We start from the raw sequence: 27,792 nt of genomic DNA, 5'->3' as shown, positions 1-27,792 counted from the left end.
TAAAATGTCACATTTATTATTAAAACAATCTTAGGGCCATTTACTAAAAAGTAAACCCCCACAATTTTGAATAGCTATTTGGTAATACATCAACTTGTTACCTTCTTGGTTAATTTAGCCTCTCCCTTATTTTTTGAACTTTTCCCTTCCTTTTTATTTTATTTTATCTTATTTTATTTATTTATTTATTTATTTATTTATTTATTTATTTATTTTTGTTAATCCTCACTCAAGGATATTTTTCTATTGATTTTTAGAGAGAATGGAAGGGAGCGGGAGAGACAGAGAGAGAGAATGTGAGATAAATGCATTGATTGGTTGCCTCCTGCAAGTGGCCCTGTCAGGCCGGGGTTGAGCCTGAAACTGAAGTAGGTGCCCTTGACTGGAATTAAACCTGGCACCCTTCAGTCCATGAGCCAATGCTCTATCCATTGAGCCAAATCAGCTAGGGCTCTCTTTCTTCCCTTTTAATGAAATCCTACCTAAGCTTCTAGTCTCTCTTTACCACCTCCTCTCCCTAAGCTTTGAGATCATTCCTTTTAAAGTCTGTGGTCATTGTCTCTCTCCTCCTCCTCCTCTTCCTTCTCCTCCTCCTCCTAGGATATTCCTTATGTTCCCCACGCTAGAATCAGGAAGAAGGGCATGCCCTGGTGCTAGGTCCAGGGTTCCAGGATTACCAGATTCTACCTGTGAGGACACTTGATTATTATGGTGTTTTAGAAAACTAAGCAGATTTTAATTCTTTAATAGGATTCTTCAACAAGCACGTGGGTAAATCCCTGAGCCCAATTATGTGTGGGTTGAAATTTTGAACACAAAAACTCCTATATACTTGGCCGGTAGGCCACAGGTCTGAATTTGAGCATAAAACAGAATAAAAGGAGATTGGCCATTCAAAGAAACCATTCCCGATCTTAACATAGGCTTTGACTCCTCTGGATAAAAACTGGCATTTTCACAGCAGGCTAGCTGACTTGAATTAGATAATTCTATTTTGTTTGCTTCATTTGGAGAAAATACACGAAAATAATTCAGAATCACAGACATAATTTTGGAAATTCCTTTATGTGTTGACAAATATTTCTAAAGTTTTGCTTTTATATTCTGAATAAAATAGACTGCAGTGCTGTCCTCCGGAGATTAGTAGTAACTTCTTTGTTTTTCAGACACTGCATTGGCCAACGGTCATGCCACAGACTATTTATTTGTTGGAAATATTGTTTACACGGTAAGTTTATTTCTCTGTGTACTGAGCCATTCTTAAATAGCACAGGTGTGGACTCTGCTTCTCAAAACCCTTTATATAAAGCTGTTCTCATTATCATTTATTTCAGATCGTTAGACTATATATTTTAGAGTCCTTAAAGCTCAGAATGGTTGTGAAATGCTGACCTCATTTTCTGGTGAAGATTAGGCAGGGTCATGGTTTCTACACAATGATGAACAGATTTCCCCATTCTTTAAATGACCATTCCAGGTCTACCTATGTGGAGGGTGGGGGGGAGGGGGGAGGGGGGAGGGGAGGGAGGGACACTGAAGAAGGTGATTTCTCACAAGTTAAATAAAGAGCAAAATTAACTATTACTTGTGAGAAGACAACCACTAAAATGAGGGCTTTTCTTGACGTAAATCTGTCTGTAGTCCCTAAAACTAGCCCCTAGGGCAGCGGTTCTCAACCTGTGGGTCACGACCCCTTTGGGGGTCGAATGACCCTTTCACAGGGGTCGCCTAAGACCACCGGAAAACACATATATAATTACATATTGTTTTTGTGATTAATCACTATGCTTTAATTATGTTCAATTTGTAACAATGAAATTGGGGGTCACCACAACATGAGGAACTGTATTAAAGGGTCTCAGCATTAGGAAGGTTGAGAACCACTGCCCTAGAGCATTAGCACCGAGATGGCACTTGCCCAGTGCAGCTGCCTTGGAGGAACTGCCTCGGAGAGGATACTTGGGATGCCTCCTGGAAAGTAACTAACTCACGAAGAATAATACTGTCTCTCAAATGCCTCTTTCCTTCACAGTATGTTGTTGTCACTGTTTGTCTGAAAGCTGGTTTGGAGACTACAGCTTGGACTAAAGTAAGTTTTCTCTAGAATTATTTCTCTATTTACTCTAGATATTTTTCCTGGTATGATATTCTTTTTAAGCCTTGGAAAAACAGTAAGCAATGTCCAACTGTCTTATTTTATTTTGCATGTAAAAATGTGGTTTGATCTTTATCAGGGCAAATTTGCAATCCAAAGTTTTCTGATGATTCATTTGCTTGGCACTTAATCAAGCTCTAAGCTATTAACAGTAATCTCATTTCAAATGTATATGCACATTGTAAAAAAAAAAAAAAAAAAAAAATACAGGCCAAAAAGGAGAATTTTTAATTTCTATAACTTTACCATCAAGAGATATATGACCACTTTGCTATATGACTTTCTAGACTTTGTTCTATGTGTTTTTAAAAGATAATGCATTATAGAACATAGAGCTTTGTCATCTTTTTCACTTAAAAATACATTACAATCATTTTCCATCCCTTGGGGTATACTTCTATAAAATCACTGTTCATTATTAGAGTATTAAGTCTTACCAATATTCCATCACTTATTTAATTAGACCCCATTTTAGACATTTTGTTTATTTCCAATGTTTGGAGATTATACCATTAGTTTCATGATTGTCTGTCACTGCTGTTTAAATAGGCTCCTAATTCTGTGCTGAGACAATGGGAATGAGTGGGAGATTAATGTCAAAACAGGGAATCTCTTAAGAAACAATGGCAATTGATCCAGATGAGAGGGGATAGTGGTTTAACCTGAGACTTTAAAGGAGGAGGTAGTAAGAAGTGTTTATTGGGGTGACATTGGTTCACAAAATCATACAGGTTTCAAATGTGTAACTCAACAGAACATGATCTGCATACTGCACCAGGCACCCACTGCCCCAAGCACAGTCTCTTTCTGTTCCCATTTATCCCCCCTTTCCCTCCTGCACCTACCCTCACCACCTCCTTTTCCCTCTGGCTATCAACACACTGTTGTCTGTTCTATGTTTCATATATATGTTTTTTATACCTTCTTTCATCCGCTCCCCTACCTCCCCCCATTTCCGATACCTGTCAGTCTGTTCCATGTATCCATTGAGAATCATGATATTAAGAGGACAAATAACAAATAATTCACAACTCAGTAGATGGTTAAAGGGGCGTCATAAGATGTAATATCCATTCCAGATTTTTTTTAAAAGTTACAGTATTTGGAAAATGAAAAGAACAATGCCTCAAAATGGTAAATAAAAACATATTGTTTGTTTTGTCTGTTTAGTGTTCTGTTACTAAACTAATGAGAGCTTGTTTTATATAGCTCCAAATTGGAGCAACTGGTGAGGAATAAGACAGGCCTTCTAATACTATGAGTGGATCTAGAGGAAGATTAGCTGTGGTGGCCAAATCACCTTTGTCTTCAGGGTAGTTTGGAGCCACTAGTCGTTTGAACTCATGGTTAAACATTTGGAGACAAGGAAATTGGAAGATTGAATTCTCCAATGACTTCAGAGTCGTAGGAATCTTCCCATAAGGAAGGCTAGCTTGGACACAGAGGTTGTGCAGCTGGTGGAGTCAGGTGGCTCTCCTGTGCCAGTGCGGCCCTGCCTGAGTATGTGTTTTCTTCTGCAGTTCAGTCACCTGGCTGTCTGGGGAAGCATGCTGATCTGGCTGGTGTTTTTTGGCATCTACTCAACCATCTGGCCCACCATTCCTATTGCTCCAGATATGAAAGGACAGGTCAGTGCTACTAACTGTGAGTGGACTTCCTGTGTCTCATGAAGTGATCCTTTCCTGTGTGAGGGCTTTCTGTGTCTCATGACAACGATGAACTTCAGGAGAGTTGGTGTTGTCTCTTGCCATAGAAATGTATCAGGAGGGAAACAAACCAAATCAAAGCACCAGGAAGTGGTTGTCCAGTCCACAGAAATGGCATTTGCAATTTTAACTGTTGTGAAAATTATCAACCTAAATCCTCTGACCTACCCAGCATGTCCACATTTCTGTAATGAATTCTGTGTGAATTACACACAATTCTGATGTGGACAATTCATGGCTCTTGGAAAACTAGGGATATTTGGTGTTGCACCATAATCCAATGAATGTGTCGATTTTTGTTTTGATGTTAAGTGTATATTTTTACTCTGATTAGTTAACAATTAGTCACCTGTGAAAGATAAATCTAATATCTCTATTAACCAGATCATTAATTAGTCAGAATATCTCATTGTTCATCTCTTAAACTAAAGAGACTGTGATTGAAGATTTTTACACTTGTTTCCATTTTTTTTTCACAATTTCTTTATATTTTCATTGTCCAGTGTTGGAGATTGAGCCATCAATAATGACAGGCTGAATCTTAGAATTCCCCAGTATGGGGTCTGGAGAGAAGCTTGACAATCCCAGGTTCTAAACCTCCTCCAGGCCCAGAGCCAGCACTCCTACTTCTAATCTATTCCCTGGGTCCTTAGAACCCTGAGTTTCTTTCCCGAACAGCCAAAAGCCCACTTCCCACGCCTATCTGATTCTATCCCCAGTTCCAGGCCAGTGTGAACACCCCTGGGCCCAAGGGGCTGCTATTTGCAGAGGGTGGCACTGAGCCCGTTGGATGTTAACACTGGTGTGCACAAACATTTGCATGAGGATGCTGGTGCTGTAGGACAGGACCAAGGGTAGGAAGAAAAGGACTGTGGGTCAAGGGCTTCCTCTGTGTCCACTGGTGTTCCTGGCTCAGGAATACATATTTTAGGGGCAGGCCTGTACATGGCACACGTGGCTGCTATAATCTTTGCCTCACTTACTCTGCAGAAATGAACCAAAATTCCTGGGTCTGCCCCAGTCCAGGTGCACATCCAGCAGCTGTTTCATGTAAAATAATCCAAAGGTGGCATTGCTTGTCTCTTTCAATTGGTAAATCAATTAGCTGATGTACCACAGGGTGCCCGGGTGGCTGCCTTTGTGGATGGGTGCTCAGAGGTACAGACATTTCCCCCTGGAGTGGGCTTCTGTATTTTTAATGCATCTTTGCTTTCTGTAAGGAACAAACACAAACACACACATTCTTTTTCAAATCCAAGTGACAGAGGAAATTACAGAGCAGTGAATGGATCGAGGAGATTGTTATATAGCAAAAGGAGCATTTCCCAGCAAAGACACTTTGTGTACATTTAAGGAAATCAATTATATTTTTATGCAACATGGTTTGTCCCCAAAAAGCAAGTCAAGGAAAGTATTTACAACAATCTTAGTCACCTGTAAGTTGTCAGTGTCTAGATATCTGCTTTGGGTTCCCTCCCTTCTAAGGATGGGTGAGGTCTGACGAATATTTTATTTGGGAATTTTACTTGCAGGACAATAAAAGGGACTGCAGCTGATTGCTGTAGATAGTTTCTAAATTAGAGGACGGTGACAGCTGACAGGATGGACTCAGCTGATGTGTGCCTGGCTAATAAAGCCAGTTCCTTTAAAAGCCGCTCCCAGTGCCAAACCAGAGACACACTCTTAGCCTGGTTGTTGATTCTCACTCCCATCAAAAGGTTGACTTTCAAAGTGTAGGGACCACATTTGCCAGGCAGTCATTAACATGCCACATTTTCACTATCCAAGTTGCATGCTGGTCTGAGTGGTTTGAAGGCTAGTCTTAATGGTGAAATTTCCATAGTTGGAGACTTTTTTAAGACATTTAATGAGCTATTTCTACCACCCGAAAGCAAAGAAATTGTATATTAAATCACCTGTCATTTCAGTATAAAAACATTTTATTTTTTACTTATACCATGTCGTTTAACTTTTTTTGCTGGTTGGTTTGTTTTCATGAGACAAATGATGTTTTGAAGTCAAACATGTCTGGCTGAGAGTGAGGCTTTCATTAGACATTGAATGAGATGATTAACGTAGTCTTCGTGTCCTGGGATTTCTTAGTCGGTAATCCACTGTCTGTGTTTAAAGAGCCGTTTATTATCTGCAGTCTTTCTCTGGGAAGAATTCTGATTGGGGACAGGGTATCAGAAAATAACCTCAGAGCCAACTTTAGGACTATTTCACTTGGTATCTGACACCCAATGGTTTGTTCTTTGAAAAGTGGTAGAGGATTATTAAAAAAAAAATGTTTAAGATTTTTAAATTGATTTTTTTTTTTAGAGAGAGAGAGAAAGGAAGAGGGAGAGAAAAACATCAATGAGAGAGAAAGAAACATTGATCTGATCAGCTGCCTCCTGCATGCCTCCCACCAGGGTTTGAGCCTGCAACCCAGGCATGACCAGTCAAGGCAAAAAACATTTTTAACACTTTAAAAATCAAATGGGAGGAGACTGGCTAAAACTAGCCTAAAGTCTAATTTCTGCTTCCTAAAAAAAAAAAAAAAAGGGAACTGGGCCCAGGTGTAATCAGCAAGAGGATTGACTTTTTTGGGGAACTGTTGAAAATATGCCCAAGCCATGTTCATCACTTTGGTTCTAGGTTGATGTTAAGGCAGTGATGGCGAACCTTTTGAGCTCGGCGTGTCAGCATTTTGAAAAACCCTAACTTAACTCTGGTGCCATGTCACATATAGAAATTTTTTGATATTTGCAACCATAGTAAAACAAAGACTTATATTTTTGATATTTATTTTATATATTTAAATGCCATTTAACAAAGAAAAATCAACCAAAAAAATGAGTTCGCCTGTCACCTCTGACACGTGTGTCATGGGTTCGCCATCACTGTGTTAGGGACTACATGTTTGTGTCCCTTAAATATATTGAGGTCCTACCCCGAAGGTGATATATTTGGAGGTAGGGTCTTTGGAGGTAATTAGGTCATGAATGGGGTTAGTGATCTGACAAGAAGAGACCAGGGACTAGCTCACATTTTCTGCCCTGCAAAGATACAAGGAGAAGTTAGACGTCTGCAGCCTGGAAGAGGGCCCTTGCTAGAACCCTAATATCAGACTTCCAGCCTCCAGTAATGTGAGAAATAAATCTCTGTTACTGATAAGTCAGTCAGTCTGTGATATTTTGTAATAGCAGCTGAGCTAAGACAGTTGGTGCGTGCTTAGGAGGGAGGGGAAAAGTCTGCTTTATCGTCATCGCCACCATCATCATGATCATTATTTTAAGAATGTTTCTAGTTATTTTTATAAACCGTTTTTGTAGCTTATGAAGGAGCAGGTTTTTGGCAAATAAACATGGTTCCTTTGAGCTCTAGAATGAAGCTAGTGTCTGATGGCAAAGGGCATTTCTCACCCAGGAGCCAGAGACAGACTAACACACCAGACGTTGTCTATTCATAACATCATAAAATGTTGAAAAGATGCATTGTTTCTGCTGGGGTTTCCTAAACTAATTTGATTAAATATTTCTTTGTCTCATTCATTATATTTGGAGTTTTTCTCACGAGGGGGAAGGCAAGTTTTCCCTGAGGGCAGAAGGAAGGAAGGCTGTAGAAGGAGAGTTATTTTTCACTGTCAAAGTCTCTATCTTCCCTAAAGCACCTCAAGGTATGGTGGGTGAAACCCAACCAGACAAGGACCCAGGAAGTCCCAGGGAAAGTTGCTGAAATCAAAAAAGTCATCTGTATACTTCCTCTCCCAAAAATATGCAACATTTGTGGGAATTTAAGGAACACCCTGTTTTTCCATTTCTCTAGGCCTAAGCCAGGTCTAAAGTGAATTAAAAACTCAAGTTATGTCTCTCCTTGGGATAATACCAAAGTCCTCAGCTGGGGAAAAAATGTGTGATGATCTTTATCTGTAATAGGGGACCATTTGTTTTTCTTTCTGCCAATAGCAAAACCATAGGTAACAAGCTTGTCCATATTGGGTCCCCAAAGCCAGTGCTTGAAGGTGAATGACAAATTCTTTTAGTCCAAAGTTGTCTGCTGAAGTAGAGCTTTGAATTAGAGAGATGAGGAGACCTTGACTTAAAACTGGATCGGGAAATATGCTTGTATTTTCTTCATGAGCTTTTCACTTTAGGAGTGTCTGAGGAGATGCCATCTTATTTGACCTCTGTTTAAAACTCAAGCGACCTGCCCCAACTAGTTTTGTAACCTTTAGTAAATCATTTAAACTGCATTAAGTTCCTTATCAGCAAAGTCAAAATAATATCACCCACCCTGATTACCTTACAGGATATAACAAGATAACCTGTGGCAAATGTATAACATGCAGACTCTTATTTTCCCTGGAGTGATCAATTATTTTCAAGTTTTTATAAATAGAAACATTGTGATTTAAACTTCCAATTCTTGTTGGCCATGGAATTGTAATTTTTTATAGGTTCTAGGTGTGATGTTTCTCTTTAAACTCCATTGACCTCCTGCATCTGAATCATCTGGGTTGCTTGTTAAATGACAAACTCCCCTCCACCACCACAAAAAAAAAGAAAAAAAAAAAAAAAGCATAGTTACAGTACACACACACACACACACACTGAATCAGAATCTATGGGTGTGGAGTCCCCACCTCTGATTTTTAATAACTCTCCAGGCTATGCTTCACTTTAAATTTGAGAACCACTGCTCTAAAACACCTAGCATATTACTCCATGACAGTGTAAGCCAGTTCTGGGTGTTATAGGAGAACATGGTATATTTAAAACATTCACAACCAACGTATTTCTCATGAGCAGTCGTTATGTAAGACACGACTGGTAGCGCCAGTGACTGCTTTAAGGCATCTAGCTTTCTAAATAGAGGATTATACCGAAAGACATTACATCGTTCACCATGGAAAAATACTCCTCACCAACGTTGGTACTTTTCCTTTAAAATTCTTTTCATTGCTAGTAAAACAGGAGGGAAAAACTTTCACTTCAAAGCCTACAAACTGCGAACTCTGTCTGCAGTGCCAAGCTCCAGGCTCCAACCAGTTTCTGGCATATGTCGAGCTTTTTAAAATCCTAAATACAGGAATGGATTTGCTTTGGAGTTTTATATACACACTTGTGTATACACAATGCAAATCCCAAGGGACTAAAAGCAAACAGGGGGAAGGATGGTTGCCGTTTGCCATCCTTGAATCTTCCCTGAACAATTGCCTTCTCCTGGACTGTGCAGCCCAGTACAAACTCAGGTCCAGGCATTTCCCACATGCAAAAAAAATAAGTGGTTTTGCTTCCAAGTTGCTTGTGCTCTAGGAGGTAAGCTGACACGTACTGGTAACGGTCACGACTATTGCTGTCTTTGCTCCGCTATGGTTCCAGAACGTCTCTGCAGGATAGATGCCTGTCTGAGGGCCAGGAGAGGAGTGTCCTCGGGTTAACTTTCTGTGGGGTGGGGACATGGTTGTTTGTGCCCACCTGCCATCCTCCTTCACTCTTTCCTAAGGGGCTCAGTTTGCCTCCACATACCACTCCTGTGCAAGAAGCCCAGCGACTTAGGGAAGTCATTTCCACCCCAGACTCCGGGGAGAGTGTGACCCCGGCCCCTTGCTGTACGGAGTGGTTCAGAAACCCTGAAGGAGGTGCAAGGAGACATTCGCTGGGGTATTCTGAGAAAGAAGCATGTTTGCTCCTGAAGGAAATCCATCGAAGAGGTGGGCTTCTCTTGTGCATGACATAGTTGCTATGTGGTGCCTGGAGTTGTTCAGCCACAAGGAGGGAATCCAGAATCCTACTGCTGCTGTGAAAGATGGAAGAGAAAAACAAAAAGCAAAACAAACCTAACAAGCTCTTATGGAGCCAGCGGTGAAGCCCACCCCCAGGCAGGCTCTCCAGGCCACACCCCCTGCACATGCTGCCTGTGCTTTCTGAGCAGCAGGTGCCCAGGAAACACTCTCCACCCATGTGGATGCTGGGTGTTTCTTTGATATTCACAAATATAAAACCTTGGTTGGTCAGGCTCCTGGTGGGGTGGCTGGGACTTCCCAAATCTGCTAGCCATCAGGCTATGAACCCCAACACTTGGTCGCTGGGGAAATCACGTAGGGTGATGCTTGGTGCAAACCAGATGTCGAAAAAATGTCAGTCAATTCTCCTTAAAATGTTAATTGTATCTGAAGTGACTTACCCTGCAGTGTAAGAGAATATTTAAAACATAAATGTGGAGTTAGAAGGCATCTACATACTTTAGGTTTAAGCAGCAGTCTTCTGCCCATGCCACCCCCCACGCCAGTAAAGCAGGCTTCAAACAATGATCACTTTCAGTACGTTGTGGAAAGCCTTAATTTTTTTGTTCCTGCTCTCCCTTCCCCCTGCACAGTTTCTCCGTGCTGGCAGTTTATTTTATTTTGGCTTCTTGTTTCAGGGATGCTGTGGGCTAATTAGAGGCCAGGCGGCTTTGATTGTGAGTTGTTTTTCTCTTGGGTTAAAGGTTTTGTTGTGGTGTTGGCATTTGTCATTCATTCTGATGTTAATTTTTTAAATATCTGTCAGCAAATTAAAGTACACATTAAATGCTGATTTTGTTTGTAATATTTATATCCAGTGGTCACAGGGTATGTTTGATGTGGTTTTGAACTTTTCCTTTCTCCAAACATGTGGGAATGTGTATGTGGGGCCCTAGAGTTGAGATTCTATGCCCGGTTTACTTCTCCAACATCTGCCTTGTCTGGTGACTGTAGCTGTAGCTCTTTCCCTGGAGACATTGGAGTTCTGTAGATTTGTTCTATTGAAGAGGTAGAGGTGCCTGGAAAAGACCCCCAAATATAGGATTCATGCAAGAAAAGACAACCAGGGTTGGTTAGACTGAAAAAGAAGAAAATAGAATCACAGCACACTATTAAGGACATGCCAAAGTTTTCCTATTCTATGTAAATGATGATATAAAGCTATTGCTGCCCAGCCAGTGTGGCTCAGAGGTTGAGCATCAACCTATGAACCAGGAGGTCGAGGTTCAATTCCCAGTCAGGGCACATGCCTGATCACAGTCTCAATCCCCAGTAGATTCTCTCTCATCATTAATGTTTCTATCTCTTACTCCCTTCCCCTTCCTCTCTGAAATCAATTTAAAAAGTATGTATTTTTTAAAAAGCTATTGTTGACAGTACTAAGATGACCAAAATATAGTGAAAGGATTTTACAGTAGGAGAGCGTTTCAGTTACTGTTGTTGACATCGGTGTTGTAAAACATCAAACATCCATTGAGAAGATCATATGCTTTTTGAACCAGGATTAGCCAGCTGTCATCCAGGTTTGGCATCCCTTTAGCTAAAGATAGGAAAGAGATATCTGGGTTACCTGAGTCTATGCCTGAAGTGCACTTTCATTCATGGGAGACAGGGGGGTTGGCAACTATTGCAACCTGATTTTGGTAAAAGATAGAACTTGCAAGAAGAGCGTATTTAAATGTTCAGAAACTTGCCAGTGTGCTGTAAAGGCTGGCCCCACCCAGTCCGCTCAGCAGCAGCAGGCTCCTTGTGCATTCTTGGTGCTGTGGCATCTTGTCATCTGTCACCTGCCCTACATCCATTTCCCCCTTTTCTGGTCACAGCCCCTAAATCCCTTCTCCTCTTTCAGAACATGCATTCAAGTAGTGCTAGTTCCCCCTCAACTCCCCCTCTGCATCTGGACCCACACCCAGGAATAGTCACCCAGAATCTTCATCTCATGGACCACAGCTGTTGATTCAGGAATGGGCATGGTGACCCACACCAGACCACTGAGACACATTTTGGATTTTTTTATAGAAACAGGGGAAAGAAAACACTCTCCTGCTGCCGGGTGTGTGATATAGGGATGATACCAGTCTGGAGCTACTAGGGACCACCACAGAGAGGGCGTCTGGCCGGGCTGAGTGCAAGAGGAAAGCTGAACTAAGAGAGACAGCATTGAGTGCACTCCTGGATCCCACTCTGCCCAAAGCAGAGCATCTTTGAACTTTTAAGTACACATAAATCAACATTTTTGCATAAGATTCAAGTTAGATTTCTGAAAAGAACCCTAATTAGTCATGACAGACACAAAAGGTAAAATTGGCTGTCGTCATATTGTGGAAAAGCAGCTAGGGAATGTCTCCTACTGTGAGTCTCCCAACCTAGAGTGCCAGGGCCTTTGCTTCCTTTTTGTGGCTTCAGTGTGTCCCTCCCCTCCACCCCAAACAAGAAATACAAGACAGGCTTGAGTAGAACTCATTGTTTGAAACAGAGGTGGAAGGAAATCAAAGCTTTTCTAAGAGAGGCCTCTTTTTCGGCACCAACCATTCAAAATGGCTTAGAGTCAAATGGTCCTGAATAGCGCCATCCAATAGAAATATAATGGGAGACACATGTAATTTAAAATTTTCCAATGGCACCATTAAAAAGGTAAAATGATTTCTTTGTTTCATTTAAATCAACAAACAAGTGCTGGCGATGATGTGGAGAAAAAGGAACCCTCGTGCACTGCTGGTGGGAATGCAGACTGGTGCAGCCACTGTGGAAGACAGTGTGGAGTTGGCCTCAAAAAGTTAAGAATGGAACTCCCATTTGACCCAGTGATCCCACTTCTAGGACTATATCCCAAGAAACCAGAAAAAAACAATCAGAAAGGATATATACGCCCCTATGTTCATAGCAGCACAATTTACAATAGCTAAGATTTGGAAATAGCCTAAGTGCCCATCAGCAGATGAGTGAATTAGAAAACTATGGTACATCTACACAATGGAATACTATGCCGCTATAAAAAAGAAGGAATTCTTACCATTTGCAACAGCATGGATGGAACTGGAGAGCATGGAAGGAAATCGAAGCTTTTCTAAGAGAGGCCTCTTATTATGCTAAGCAAAATAAGCCAATCAGAGAAAGATGAGTATCACATGATCTCACTCATATGTGGGATATAATGATCAACATAATTTGATGAACAAGAGTAGATCCAGAGACAATTGTCTGGGGAGGCGGGGTAGGGGGGTGGTTAGAGAGCAACCAAAGGACTTGTATGCATGCATATTAGCATAACTAATGGATACAGACACTGGGGCGGTGGGGCTTGCCCATGGTGAGAATGGCTGGGGGGGGGGGGGGGGGGGCGGTCAATTGGGGAAAAAGGAGACATATGTAAAACTTTAGACAATAAAAAAAGAAAAGAGGTAAAATCAACCAGGATAAGTTAGTTTCATTAACATATTTAGCCTAACATTTCCAAAATATTATCACTTCAACATGTAACTGACATTAAAAGAAATTATTATTGAGATAATTTACATTCTTTTTCTACTAAATCTTGGAAATTTCATGTGTATGTTAGATTTACAGTACATCCCAAGTCAGACTAGACCTATTTCAAATGCTCAGTAGCCACATCTGACCAGTGGTGACTGTATTGGACAATACAGCTTTTCACCAACAGATACTTGGAAACACAGAGTCACTCTTCACAGCTAAATGCAGTGGAAGTGAGACTAACAGGTAGGAAACCCAGCTGCCAGGTTCTCCAGGTCCCTCCACTGCAACCAGGGTGTGACCACCTAACTTGGATTTTCACCACTTGCAATAAAAGAGTCTTAGGTCTTACACAGACTTTCCCTAAAATGTGGGGACAACTGGGCTATTAATCAATGCTTAGTAATTGCTTTATGCAGAGTTTGTAAACCAAGATTTATAAAGCATGCATCTGACTTCAGTAGTTTTTCCAGTGTGTTGGCTAATATCCCAACCATTTCCTCCTGAGTGTGGGAGGGAAGAGGTCAGGACCCAGGACTTCAGTCATGTTTATGTCACTCTGCAACCAGCTGAGCAGAGATGGCCAGTGCCACTGAAAATAAAGTGTCTGTTCCTAACAAATGGTTGATCTGTTCAGTAAGTGGCAACTTATAAGTATGATTATTATCCTAGTTATTAATTCCTAAGGTTGTGTAAACCCTTAGTCCTTTATCCTTCTTCAGTTTACCCTTCCCCCATCATTATGCTGAATTCAAGCACTATCCTTTTTACTCCTAAATATCCCTTCCATATGTCTCCTTCCATCCAGTTCTGGTTCCATCCATTTACTAGTAGTTGGTGCTGCAGCATTTCTTGCCTGGACCATTACAGTAGCCTTGTGACTGATTTCTTAGCACCCATCTGTCAGATCTATTGTTCTACTATAGCCAAAATAGTCTTTCAAAACACAAATCTGGTGTAGTTATTTCCCTGGCTTCCATGGCCCTCAGGATAAAATTCCAGGTCATTTACCTGACCTCATAGGCCCTGTGAAGCCCTGAACCCTGCTGCTGTCAGAATCTCTCTTGCTCCTCACCCCACCATGCTGATCTTTTCTCACATGCTGGTGCTTGGGAGCCCTGATTGCACTCGCAAAGTGCGTTTGCACCTCCTTGCCTCACTGCTCGAATGCCCTGGTCTCCTCCCTAGCTAATGATTGACTACACAGTTCTCAGACCTCAGGTAAGTCCTTACTTTCCAAGGGTGCCTTTCCTTGCTTCCCTGGCCAGATTAAATGCTCCTAGTACATGGTCTCTTAAACAATTTACCTTTCTTTTGTTTCACTACCACAATAAAAAATTTACATTAGTGCATGTAATACTACCTTACACCCATTACGACAGCCACTATTTAAAAAAGAAAAGAACAAGTATTAGCGAAATGTGGAAAAACGGAATCCTTGTGCACTGTTGTTAGGAATGTAAAATGTATCACTGTGGAAACCAGTATGGAGGTTCCTTGAAAAATTAAATATAGAATTATCATATGATTCAGCAATTCTCCTTTAAGTATATATCCAAAAGAATTGTGAAAGCAGAATCTCAAAGAGATATTTGCTCACCCTTGTTCCTCGCAGTAGTATTCACCATAACCATGAGGTAGAAGCAACCTAAATGTTCATGGACACATGAGTGGATAAGTAAAATATTATCTATACATACAATGGAATATTATGCAGCATTTAGAAAGAAATTCTGTCACATACTGCAACATGGATGAGTCTTGAGGACATTATGCTAAGTGAAATATGCCAGTCACAAAAAGAAAAGACTGTATTATTCCTCTTATTTGAGGTACCTAGAGTAGTCAAATTTGTAGAGACAGAAAGTAGAAGGGTGGTTACCAAGAGTTGGAGGGAGAGGCAAATGAACTTAGTGTTTAACAGAGTTTCAGTTTTGCAAGATGAAAAGGTTTTAGAGATATGTTGCACAATAATGTGAATATAGTTAACACTACTGAACAATATACTTTAAAATGATTAAGATGGTAAATTTTATGTGTTTTTACCACAGTGTTTAAAACTTTACATTTTCATGATTAATATGAGTTTCTTCATCTGAACAGTAAGTTCTATGAGAAAAGTGAATGCTCTTCAATATATCCTTGGCACCTACCTTCCGTTTATTCTGGCATTCAGTAAATATTTAACTGAATGAATTGATGAAATTAACAACCTCTCATGTACAATTGGAGAGTGTATTTGGCTTTGTGCAATACGTACTTCATAACACAAGCAGATGACAAGTACTCAAACATTTGGAAATAGCCTTGCAAGGATCCTCACATATTAAGTGATTGATAGATTAATGAATTTAGCATCTTTCTAAAGAGAAGTTGTTTAAAAAAAAAAAAAAGTAGCACACACCTTTTTCCCACCAAAAGAATGATTTCCAGTTACAAAATTTTTAGACTTTTTCCAGTTAAAATTTTAGTTAGCTATTTCAGCTACATGGGTGGTATCTGCAGTATGATATTCATTGATATTGATATCTGTAAAGGGTTAATAATAAAGTTTAGTTACTTCCTGGAAAATCTTTGTTTTGGATTTGATATTGAAGAAAAGGCAAAAATTGAATCAAAGTGGATTTTTTAGTACCTAATTCAAGGAAGTACTGAGATAATCATTGTCCAGTGGTCTTACTATGGGAGATGAAACCGATAAAGATAGTGGATCACAGATAGTTCTAGCAGAAATGTATGTTTCCTAAGCCAATACATCATTGGGCAGCATTTTCATTATTTTGTTGAGAGAACTAGTATTTTTGGAGTAACAAATATAAGCACATAATTGGAGAGGACATTTGGTCAAGAAAATGTCAAGCTTAGGTAGAGTTTAGTGAGCAGCTAGCCTCTAATAAATCTTGGATGATTTCATGGAAAAAATGGACCCCCACGGCAGGATTGTTTCTTAGTCAGTCAGATGGTGGAGCCTTCCCGGCCCATCGGTTGCCTTAGAAGAGGCTTAAAGAGGTGGATCTGGCACCAAGAGACGAGCTGAGACATAAAATTTTAGTGTCAAGTAAAGTGATATTACAAGAAAAGAAAAAGTTTAAGATTTGAAGTCTGTCCCCAAAACACAGCACTTTTTAAAAAATTCTTTATTGTTTAAAGTACTACTTATGTCTCCTTTTCCCCCATTGACCTCTCCCGAGCCACTCCCACTCCCCAGCACATGCCCTCACCCCTGCCCCCCAGTGTCTCTGTCCATTGGTTATGTTTATATGCACACATTCAACTCCTTTGGTTGACCTCTTACCCCCTAACCCCCCACCTTCCCTCTGAGGTTTGATGGTCTATTCGATGTTTCTCTGTCTCTGGATCTATTTTTAAAACACAGCATCTTAATCAAAGGAAAGAAAAACAGTAAGTAAAGGGATTCTGCATCCAGGAAAACCAGAAGAAGCAGAGGTGGGAAAAGGAAAGATGGGAGGCAAAGTGACTGCCATGTGGGAGACGAGAAGTCTTGTGATGGAAAAGGCCAAGTGGAGCAGTGAAGGCTAAAAGGAGAGGGCTTCAAACTTTCACTGAAGGCAGTTGAGAAATTTTCCTCAATGTGGAATCAAAAGGGAATAAGAATGGCCATGAATAAAGCTCCTGTAACATATCATTTTTTGCCTTTTTATGATAATATGTGAAAAGTAATTCTTAGAAACGAAAGAAATAGAGGGCATATGAATGTTATTCTGCATTAATCTTTCTTACTGCTAAATCAGTTAAAATGAATCTTAAAAATAATTGCCCTTGTCTGGGCTGTATAAAAATTTTTTAATCCTTCCAGCACTAGAAGAGAATTAAATATTACCTCAGGGCATTATAATAGTTTTTTGTAATATAAAATTACTGAGATTTTTTTAAAATCTGAGATGATCATGATTTTGGAAAATAGCTCATTATGCCAGACTAGTTTGTTTCACACAGGTAATATAAAGTCAAGAAGCAACTTTAGGTACAAACTTCCAATTATAAGATAAATAAGTTGTGGGGATGTAATCTACAACATGGTGACTATAGTTTATAATACCATACTATCATTTAATAGAGGCCCGGTGCATGGATTCATGCACCAGTGGGGTCCCTCGGCCTGGCCTGCAGGGATCAGGCTGAAACTGGCTCTCCGATATCTGCTGAGAGGTCCTGGATTGCAAGAGGGTGGTTCTCGCGTGACGCACCCCAGAATTGGGCTCCCTCCTCTCTGGTTCCAGGTGTATAACCCAAGAACCGCAGCTGCCAAGTCACCGCAGCTTGACAGCTCTTTCATTGAGCATCTGCCCCCTGGTGTTCAGTGCATGTCATAGCTACCAGTCGGAGCCTCCGCTCCCTGGTGGTCATTGTGTGCCATAGCTACTGGTCAGATGGTCAGACGGTCACTTAGGCTTTTATAGATATAGATAATACTGTAGCGGTGATTTATAATTGATATTTGCTAAGAGTAGACAGTTCAGTTCTCATCACAAGAAAAAAATGTATAACTATATGAAGTGATGAATGATTACTATACTTGTGGTTATCATTTTGAAGTATATACATATGTGTATGAAATCATTATGTTGCACATCTGAAACTAATATGATGTTACTAGAGGCCTGGTGCACAAAATTCATGCATGGGTAGGGTCCCTAGGCCTGGCTGGCGATCAGGGCTGGCTGGGGCCTTCCTTCCCCCAGCTGCCAGCTGCCGGCCAGGGCCTTCCTTCATTCCGTGCTGCCCCCTGGTGGTCAGCGTATGTCATAGTGAGCAGTTGAACTGGTCAGTCGAACTCCCGAGGGGACAATTTGCATATTAGCCTTTTATTATATAAGATATGTCAATTATATCTCAAGAGAACTGGAAAAGAAAAAGAAGGCAACTTTAGATAATTAAAAAGCTGTCTACATGTTCATTTTGACTTGTTCATTTTGCTAAAAGAAAAAATTATTTCTTTTCTTTTTTTTTTTCAATGCTTTCAGTGGTTCAGATTTAGCGGAATAAGGTTAATGGAGGTAGTATTCTCATAATACAGCATAAATGTGAATTCTACTCAAGCCTTTTATAAAGTTCTCTTGACATAGGTCATCTTAGTGATGGATTGCCACCTAGTATATGCCATTTTAGAGCTACTTTCTCCCCAAATGTTTTTTTTAAGAAGAGCAATTACTTCTTTATTTCTCAGTATCATTTATGTAACCACTGAGATTGGGTTGTCATTCTAGAAAGTTGCAGTTTGGATCCAGAGCTCTGCAGAGCCCACCTTTTTAGTCGCCAAACTTCTGACAGGGTGAACCAAGCTTCTAAAAGTCGGAACTCTAAGTATTAAACATTTGATGAATAATGTGATATATTTGGAGCTGTACTGTTTGTGAATTCTCCATTTCATTTTGTTTCAGTTTCACGGAGATGTTTATATTCATTAGTCTTCTTTATATTTTGCCTTCTTTAAAGCTAACTCTTGATTGTTTTTTCCTGTTGATGTCCTCTATCACTTCCTCCTGGCTCTTCCCTGAAATCTAGTTTTCTTTTTTTTTTTTTTTTTTTTTTTTTTTTCATTCTGCATTGTTTTTTTTTTTTTTTTTTTTTTAAATCTTTATTGTTCAGATTATTACATTTGTTCCTCTTTTTTCCCCCCATAACTCCCCTCCTTCCAGCTCCCACCCCACCCTCCACCCTCACTCCCCACCCACTGAGTTCATCCATAGGTGCATGATTTTTGTCCAGTCTCTTCCCGAATCTCCCATTCCCCTTTCCCCCCCAAGAATAGTCAGTCCATTCCCTTTCTATGTCCCTGATTCATTATAGTCACCAGTTCATTCTGTACATCAGGTTATTTATTCACTTGATTCTTAGATTCATTTGTTGATAGATGCATATTTGTTGTTCATAATTTGTATCTTTACCTTTTTCTTCTTCCTCTTCTTAAAGGATACCTTTCCGCATTTCATATAATACTGGTTTGGCGGTGATGAACTCCTTTAGTTTTTCCTTATCTGTGAAGCTCTTTATCTGACCTTCAATTCTGAATGATAGCTTTGCTGGATAAAGTAATCTTGGTTGTAGGTTCTTGGTATTCAGCACTTTGAATATTTCTTGCCATTCCCTTCTGGCCTGCAAAGTTTCTGTTGAGAAATCAGCTGACAGTCGTATGGGTATTCCCTTGTAGGTAATTGAGCCTCTTTCTCTTGCTGCTTTTAAGATTTTCTCTTTGTCTTTTGCTCTTGGCATTTTAATGATGATGTGTCTTGGTGTGGTCCTCTTTGGATTCCTTTTGTTTGGGGTTCTCTGCGCTTCTTGGACCTGTAAGTCCATTTCTTTCTCCAGGTGGGGGAAGTTTTCTGCCATTATTTCTTGAAATAGGTTTTCAATATCTTGCTGTCTCTCATCTTCTGGGACTCCAATGACTCTGATATTAGTCCGCTTAAAGCTGTCCCAGAGGCTCCTTACACTATCTTCACACTTTCGGATTCTTTTTTCATTATGCTTTTCCAATTGGTTGTTTTTTGTCGAATCTTTGGTTTGATTCTTGCACTCCTCTGGTCTGCTATTGGGTATAATATTCTTTATTTCAGTCCGTGTATGCTTACTTTCTAATTTCTTTATCGTAGCATCGAGGGTCTCATTAGTTTTCGTGAGGCTCTGCACAAATTTATGGCAAGCCCTCAAAATTGCGATTCTTAGCTCCATATCCTCCATTTCTGTCATGTTTTTTTGTCTCCGCATCTTTTATGCTTACTTGGTGCACCCCCTTGTGGTCTCTGTGCGCAGTCTTGTTCTAGCGAAGCCTTAATTGTTGTAGTTAACACTAGAGGGATTTGACCATCAGGCCGACTGGCGGTGGAAATCAGCTGTGGGAAAACTTCAGTCCTCAGGGGAGGTGCTAGTCCAGCCCTTGCCTGAGGCGGTCGGCAAATGGTTGTGCGCAGGGTTTGGGCGGGGCGGGCTCAACAGGGCGGGGGGAGGGAGCAGCTATGGCCGCTCTCAGTCCGTCCCCAGGGGCTCTGCCTCTCTGTCCCAGCAATCACTGCAAACCTCGGAGGGGCCGTAGCCAGACAGTCCCGCTTCTCCCGTTTGAGTCTGGGTCCCTAGAGACTCGCCCGGATCTGTAGCCCAGAGTCTGAGATTCGCTCCTGATTGAAAACGACAATCGCGCCCTCAGCCGCCAGCCCGCTTTGCGCGCGCACCCTCACCACCGCACCGCCGTACCTTTAAATTTTCCACACTGCGCCTCCGCTGAGCGTCGGAATGCTGTTGTTTTTGCTTCTAGTTGAAGAGACTCTCCTCAGCCAGCCTTCCCGTGGTTCTGGTTGATGTCCGCTCCGACTTTTAGTTGTATTTTTGAAGTGGTTGTCCACGGCGGCAGTCTCCGGTGTTTTACCTATGCCGCCATCTTCGATTCTCTCCCTGAAATCTAGTTTTCCCTCAGTAGTAGTTTCTAGGAGTTTCTTAGAGTGGGTGCCTTTTTAAACTTTTGGACACTATTGTGGTGGTTTAAGTTTAAATTTTAATTTATTGATCATAGTTTTACCAAGAAAACCCTCTCAAAACCAACACCTCTGGGGTTTATTACCAAAATTACTATCATCATAAATTCCTAAGTCATTTTATGAGCCCCCAAACCTTCAGCCATGGCTTAGAACATCACTGTGTTCATTAAGGGCTCATTTAAGACATTCTTTATTACAAGTGATTGCCAACAAAGGGAAAATGCTCCTTTTTTAGTGGCCTGCTAACAGAGTCTCAACTGTACATAGAAAGAGAGCCTTCAAGACCTGAAATATATATGTCAATCTTAGCAGATTTCCTTAGAAAATAATTTGGTAAATAGATTGTAAGCAAAGGGTTAATAGTTGAACCACTCACTTCCACTCAACACTGGAGAAAAATAGGTTTTCAGTTATTCCCTTTAGATGGAAAACTCCTTAATGACAGCATACTCAGTTACATGTAGAAGACAGTTCAGTGTTTAAAGAATAGATGGCTGAGGTGGGAGTGAAGGGCTGTGTGCATGAAATGAGCTGCTTCCTCGGTCATCACCAATCAGGCCCCTCAGACATGCCCGGTTACTTCTTATTTTTGTATAGTTTGTATCAAAGCTAATGAGTAATGTTACAGAATAGTGACCATATGGTGAATCTGAACAATTTTGACTAATTCTGTGTCATCCACATGCTTGGTCCCCCAGTATCCTACACTCTGAAATATCTAAAGCACAACTCTTTGATGTCTTCTCACCCTGACACATTCCTTCATGTTCCCTCTCTGTTGAGTGACGTCATCGTTGTCCCATCGTCATACATGCTAAATTGACCTGCAAGCTACCTTTCTCAATCTCTCCCTCATCACCAGAGCTCCACCCTGCACCACCAGATGTTGATTCAACATCATTAATTTTCACTTCGTGCAGCTGTATTGTTTGTGTGTTATCGCCTTTGTAGCATTGTATCACCAGTCTCATATCTGATATTTTATGTTATATACTCCAAGAGGCCACAAATAATCTGCAAACATACTTGGTCTATAGGATGTGTTGAAATGACAGGAGAGGAGAGAACCTTTGGTATTGAGGACAAAACTTTCAGTAAACTCAAAGTCAGGATTCTGAATTGTCTTTTGTTGTGACTTATTTCCATGAAAAAAAAAATCTTAAAATGTTTACTCTTATTCCCTACTAGTATCTCTTTTTTAGAAATTTTTTACCCAGTACCGAGGAAAATATCTCCAGTAATGGCACTAAATGAAGGCTTTTGAGGGAGAGCAGGCTGCTCCGTTGACCTTTTGCCTTGACTTGCCAGTTTGGGCTATAACCCAAACATGCTAAACTTTTCTTTATTAATTATACTAGTTAAGGTCTTTGGTAGCAGAGAAAAAAAACTGGCTTTGACTTAATAAACAGAAAAGCAATAAATAGAGCTAACAATGCAGCCCACACTATTTATGGAAAGGTGTATAGTTTGTAGAACCCACAGAGGCTACCCTGGGACCATGTGGTCAGGACATGACCTGGCACTGCTGCCATTGGCTGTGTGCCTCTGCTAGTGATGGACTTTGGACTCCACACTGAGAATAATCCTTGAGTTATCCAAGTACAGGCAGGAGCATTTAATGGACAAGCCCAGATCTCCTGCCCTGCCCCTACAGTTTCCTCTATACAATGGTTCTTCTAGCATATTTATTATGAATTGACTCAAATGTGTTTTTAGAAATATCCTGATGACCACCCATATTCTCCTGCAATAACAGAGGAAAAAATAGGAGTTAGAAGGAGAACTCTGGCCCTTTGTTTTGAACAGCTTCTGTCAATGAGAAGACAAATTTGCCTAATCTACCAATAACTGGAATAAGTTCAGGATGTATACTTTATAAACATCATAGTTAGTAATGAGCATAGACCAGTGATGGCGAACCTATGACACACGTGTCAGAGGTGACACGCAAACTCATTTTTTGGGTTGATTTTTCTTTGTTAAATGGCATTTAAATATATAAAATAAATATCAAAAATATAAGTCTTTGTTTTACTATGGTTGCAAATATCAAAAAATTTCTACATGTGACACGGCACCAGAGTTAAGTTAGGGTTTTTCAAAATACTGACACGCCAAGCTCAAAAGGTTTGCCATCACTGGCATAGACAAAGCAAGAGTCATCCTTATAAGAAAATTTACAGGATGTATGTAAAGATGGCGTCCAGCAGGATGGCAGTGAGGAAGAGAGTGTGAGAGAGTGAGGGAACAAAGGGGAGTGTGTGGACGTGTGTGTGTGTGTGTGTGTGTGAGAGAGAGAGAGAGAGAGAGAGAGAGAAGGAGGGAGAGAGAGTGTTAGAGACAGTTAGATCCTGCAGGACTCTTGGAGGCTGGTAGACCAGGTGGTCTTAAACTGTAAGACCCCACTGACGCAGCAAGCACTCCTGGGTGGCCGGCACTGGCACAGAAACCATGCCATCTTTAAGGGCAGAACTGCTGAGACTGGGAACCCAGACTCACCACCATCCACACTGGCCTCAGACACAAACCGGGACCCTACAGCCACTCTGGACAAAGACCTGCTAGCACAGCTGCAGACCCAGGGACACTGAGACTCTAGACATCCCAGCTACAGATTCCTGTAAATCACAGAGTGCATCCCCCACCTGCTGGCCCACTGCAGCAGCATAGGGCATGCACAGTCCATGGCTCGCGAGCGGGCCACCCGCCGACACAGGGCAGCCATGCAACCTGGCCCCCTAGCAGGCCCATGACTCGGATTCTCGGTGTGGAGGTCCCACACTAACCCACGGCGGCCAAACCGAGCACCCTTGACTCTGATTCTTGGCACATGCACGCGAGGTCTCTGATTCTCAGCGCTTTTGTGCAAGGCCCCCCGCTGACCCAAAGCCAATCTGAGCACCCATGACTCTGATTCTCAGTGCACGTGTCCAAGGACTCTGATTCTTGGTGTGGAGGCCCCCAGGTGACCCAAGGCAGCCAAACCGAGTGCCCACAACTCTGATTCTCAGCGCACACACGTGCGGACTGTGATTCTTGGCACACACACATGCAAGAAGCCTCCCGCTGATCCAAGGCAGCCAATTCAAGTATCCATGACTCTGATTCTCGGAGCAGGTGTGAGGCCCCCACTGACCCGAGGCAGCCGCACAGAGCACACGTAACTCAGATTCTAGGTGCATGTGCACCCGGGGTTAGGGGGCTGCTGCTGACCCCCAGTAGCTGTGCCACCAGCCCCCAGGTGGGCCAACTCTCGCCACCTGTAGCTCCCACCAACCCACTGCAGCCATGTGTGTTGGTACCTGAGCTCTTCAGTGACACTCGGGTTGTGCAATGCTCCCGCTGCGTGTGGCTCAGGCCCCCACAACTTGGCATTTGGACCTTTTGGTATTAGCATAAATGGAGAGACAACAAAACAATCCCCACAGGAAAGAAAAGGAGAAATTGCCAAGAAAGAAACTAAATGAAACAGAGGCATGCGATATGTCAGAAAAAGAATTCAAGGTAATGGTCATACAGTTCATAAACCAGATGGATGAAAAAATCAACAACCTATGGAAGAATCAGGAGGAAATCAAAAGCGATATAGCTTCGATCAAAAACACAATGGAAGGTTTCAACAATAGACTAGGAGAAGCGGAGGACCAAATTAGTGGATTAGAAGAGAAGGTAGAGGGAAAAGCCCAATCTAAACAGCAATTGTAGAAAAAAATTAAAAAGCAGGAGGAGAGCCTAAGGAAGCTTTGGGATAACATGAAACAAAGTAACATACATATAATAGGGATGCCACAAGGACAAGAAGAGCAGCAAGGATTAGAGAACCTATTTGAAGAAATAATGACAGAAAACTTCCCTGACATGGGGAAGAAAAAGTCACACAAGCACAGAGAGTCCCAAGAAAGATGAACCCAAAAACACCCACACCAAGACACATCACAATTACAATGGCAAACATTAACGACAAAGAGAATCTTAAAGGTTGGAAGAGAGAGACGTAGAGTTACCTACAAAGGATCTCCCATCAGATTATCAAATGATTTCTCAACAGAAATACATCAGGCCAGAAGGGAATGGAATGAAGTATACAAAGTGATGCAAAGCAAGGAACTGACTCCAAGAATACTCTATCCAACAATACTATCAATCAAAATTGAAGGGGAAATCAGGAACTTCACAGACAAAAAAAAAAAAAGGCTAAGGAAGTTTACCACTACCGAGCCAGCAATGCAAGAAATGCTAAAGGGACTGTTGTAAAAAGAATAATTAGAAAGAGAGGAAGGAACACAGGCATAAAGAATATAAATGGCTACAAACAAGTACCTATTAATAATAACATTAAATTTAAATGGATTAAATTCTCTAATCAAAAGACATCAAATGACTGAATGGATAAGAAAACATGACCCATATATATGCTGTTGACAAGAGACCCACCTCAGAACAAGGGACTCACACAGACTGAAAATGATGGGATGGAAAAATATCTTTCAGACAAATTGAAATAAAAAAAAAAGCTGGGGTAGCAATCCTTATATCTGACAAAATTGACAAAATAGACCTCAAAGGCCATAACAAGAGACAAGGAAGGCCACTTCGTAATTCTAAAGGGATTAATACAACAAGAGGATATAACTCTGGTAAACATACATGCATCTAATGCAGGACCACCCAAATACATAAAAAAAAACTTCTGGGAGATATCAGGGGACAGATTTACAGCAATACAATCATAGTAGGAGACGTTAGTACCTCATTAACTTCACTGGATAAATCCTCTAGACAAAAAATCAGCAAAGAAACATCAATCCTAAATGACTCATTAGATCAGATGGACTTAATCAACATCTTCAGAACATTCCACCCCAAAGCTACAGAATATACATTCTTCTCAAGTGCACATGGATCATTTTCAATGATAGACCACATATGGTGATACAGACAAAGACTTTCCAAATTCAAGCATATCAAGCATCTTCTCAGATCACAATGGCATAATATTAGAAATAAACTACAATAAAAACAATCACAAAAATTCAAACACTTTGAGGCTAAATAGCATGATATAAACAATGATTGGGTTGCCAAAGAGATCAAAGAAGAAATAAAAAAACATCCTGGAAACAAATGACAATGAAAACACAACAATCCAAACTCTATGGGACACAGTGAAAGCAGTTCTAAGAGGAAAGAAAAACTGATAATAAACCATCTAACTCTGAAGATTTAGAAAGAGACCAACAAGAAAGGCCCAGAGTGAGCAGAAGGAAGGAAATAATAAAGATCAGAGCGGAAATAAATGATATAGAGACCAAAAAAAAAAAACAACAATACAAAAGATCAATGAAACCAAGAGCTGGTTCTTTGAAAGGATAAACAAGATTGATGAACCTCTAGCCAGGCTCACCAAGAAACAAAGAGAGAGGACCCAAATAAACAAAATCAGAAATGAAAGAAGTGAAATAACAACAGACCCCACAGAAATAAAAAAGAATCATAAAAAAAAATACTATGAGCAACTCTCTTCCAACAAACTAGTCAACCTAGAAGAAAAGGATATTCCTAGAAAAATACGAACTTCCAAAACTCAGGAAGAATAAAAAATCTGAATAGGCCGGTAACTATGGAGGAAATTGAAGGAGTAATCAAAAAACTTCCAACAAACAAAGGCCCTGGACCAGATGGGAATTTTACCAAACATTCAAAGAAGAAATAAAGCCTATCCTCCTCAGACTATTCCAAAAAATTCAAGAGGAAAGAATACTTGTCAGCTCTTTCTATGAAACCAGCATTACCCTAATCCCAAAACCATTTAAAAACAATACAAAGAAAGAGAATTATAGGCCAATATCCCTCATGAACATAGATGCCAAAATTCTCAACAAAATTGTAGCAAATCAGATCCAGCATTACATTGAAAAGATCATACACCATGACCAAGTGGGATTTATTCCGAGGATGCAAGGATGGTACAATACCCGCAAATCAATAAATGTGATACATCACATAAACAAATTGAGAGATAAAAACCATATAATCATATCAATGAATGCAGAAAAAGCATTTGACAAAATCCAAAACCCTTTCTTGATAAAAACTCTCAGCAAGGTGGGAATAGAAGGATCATACCTCAACATAATAAAAGCCATAGATAACAAACGTACAGCCAACATCATACTCAATGGGCAAAAACTATAACCATTTCTCCTAAGAACAGGAACAAGACAGGGATGCCCACTCTCACCACTCCTGTACATAGTACTGGAAGTATTAGCCATAGTGATCACATAAGAAGAAGAAATAAAAGGCATCCAATTTGAAAAAGAAGAACTAAAACTTCTTATTCGCAGATGACATGATATTGTACATAGAAAACCCTAAACACTTCATCAAAAAGCTACTAGAATTAATAAATGAATTCGGCAATGTAGCAAGATACAAAATTAACACCCAGAAATCTATGGCTTTTTTTATACATCAGTAATGAACTCACAGAAAGAGAAACTAAAAAAACAATCTCATTTACCATTGCAACAAAAAAAATTAAGATACCTAGGAATAAATTTAACCAAGGAGGTAAAGGTCCTCTACTCAGAAAATTACAGGACAATGAAAAAAGAGATAGAGGAAGACATAAACAAATGAAAGAATATACCATGTTCATGGATTGGAAGAATCAACATCATTAAAATGTCAATACTACCCAAAGCAATCTATAAATTCAATGCAATCCCCATTAAAATGCCAATGACATATTTCAAAGACCTAGAACAAACTCTCCAAAAATTCATTTGGAATAAAAAAAGACCCTGAATAGCTGCAGAAATCTTGAGAAAGAAGAACAAAGTTGGAGGGATCACAATACCAGATACCAAGCTATATTACAAAGTCACTGTTCTCAAAACTGCCTGGTACTGGCACAAGAACAGACATATAGACAAGTGGAACAGAACAGAGAACCCAGAAATTGACCCAAGCCATTATGCTCAGTTAATATTTGACAAAGGAGGCAAGAGCATACAGTGGAGTCAAGACAGTCTTTTCAATAAATGGTGTTGGGAAAATTGAACAGATACATGCAAAAAAAAGAAAGAAAGAAAGAAACTAGACCACCAACTTGCACCATACACGAAAGTAAACTCAAAATGGATAAAGGACTTAAACGTAAGATGGAAAACCATAAAAATCTTAAAAGAA

General features: G+C 40.5%; 1 protein-coding gene across 2 annotated transcripts in view; it reads left to right on the top strand.

Annotated features, from left to right (window-relative positions):
* ATP8A2 (ATPase phospholipid transporting 8A2) overlaps positions 1 to 27,792 on the top strand; it is a 692,529-nt gene that overhangs the window by 518,422 nt on the left and 146,315 nt on the right. For both annotated transcript variants that reach the window (XM_070409448.1, XM_070409449.1), the window contains exons 31-33: positions 1,167 to 1,228; positions 2,033 to 2,089; positions 3,676 to 3,783. In XM_070409448.1, the coding sequence (XP_070265549.1) occupies positions 1,167 to 1,228; positions 2,033 to 2,089; positions 3,676 to 3,783 (227 nt within the window). The remainder of the gene's footprint in view (positions 1 to 1,166; positions 1,229 to 2,032; positions 2,090 to 3,675; positions 3,784 to 27,792) is intronic.

Source organism: Myotis yumanensis, unplaced genomic scaffold (assembly GCF_028538775.1).
Source record: "Myotis yumanensis isolate MYYU_CA2020_CCGP unplaced genomic scaffold, mMyoYum1.0.hap1 SCAF_3, whole genome shotgun sequence".
Taxonomy (NCBI): domain Eukaryota; kingdom Metazoa; phylum Chordata; class Mammalia; order Chiroptera; family Vespertilionidae; genus Myotis; species Myotis yumanensis.
Note: the sequence above shows the minus strand (reverse complement) of the source record. Positions and strands in the feature narration are given on the sequence as shown.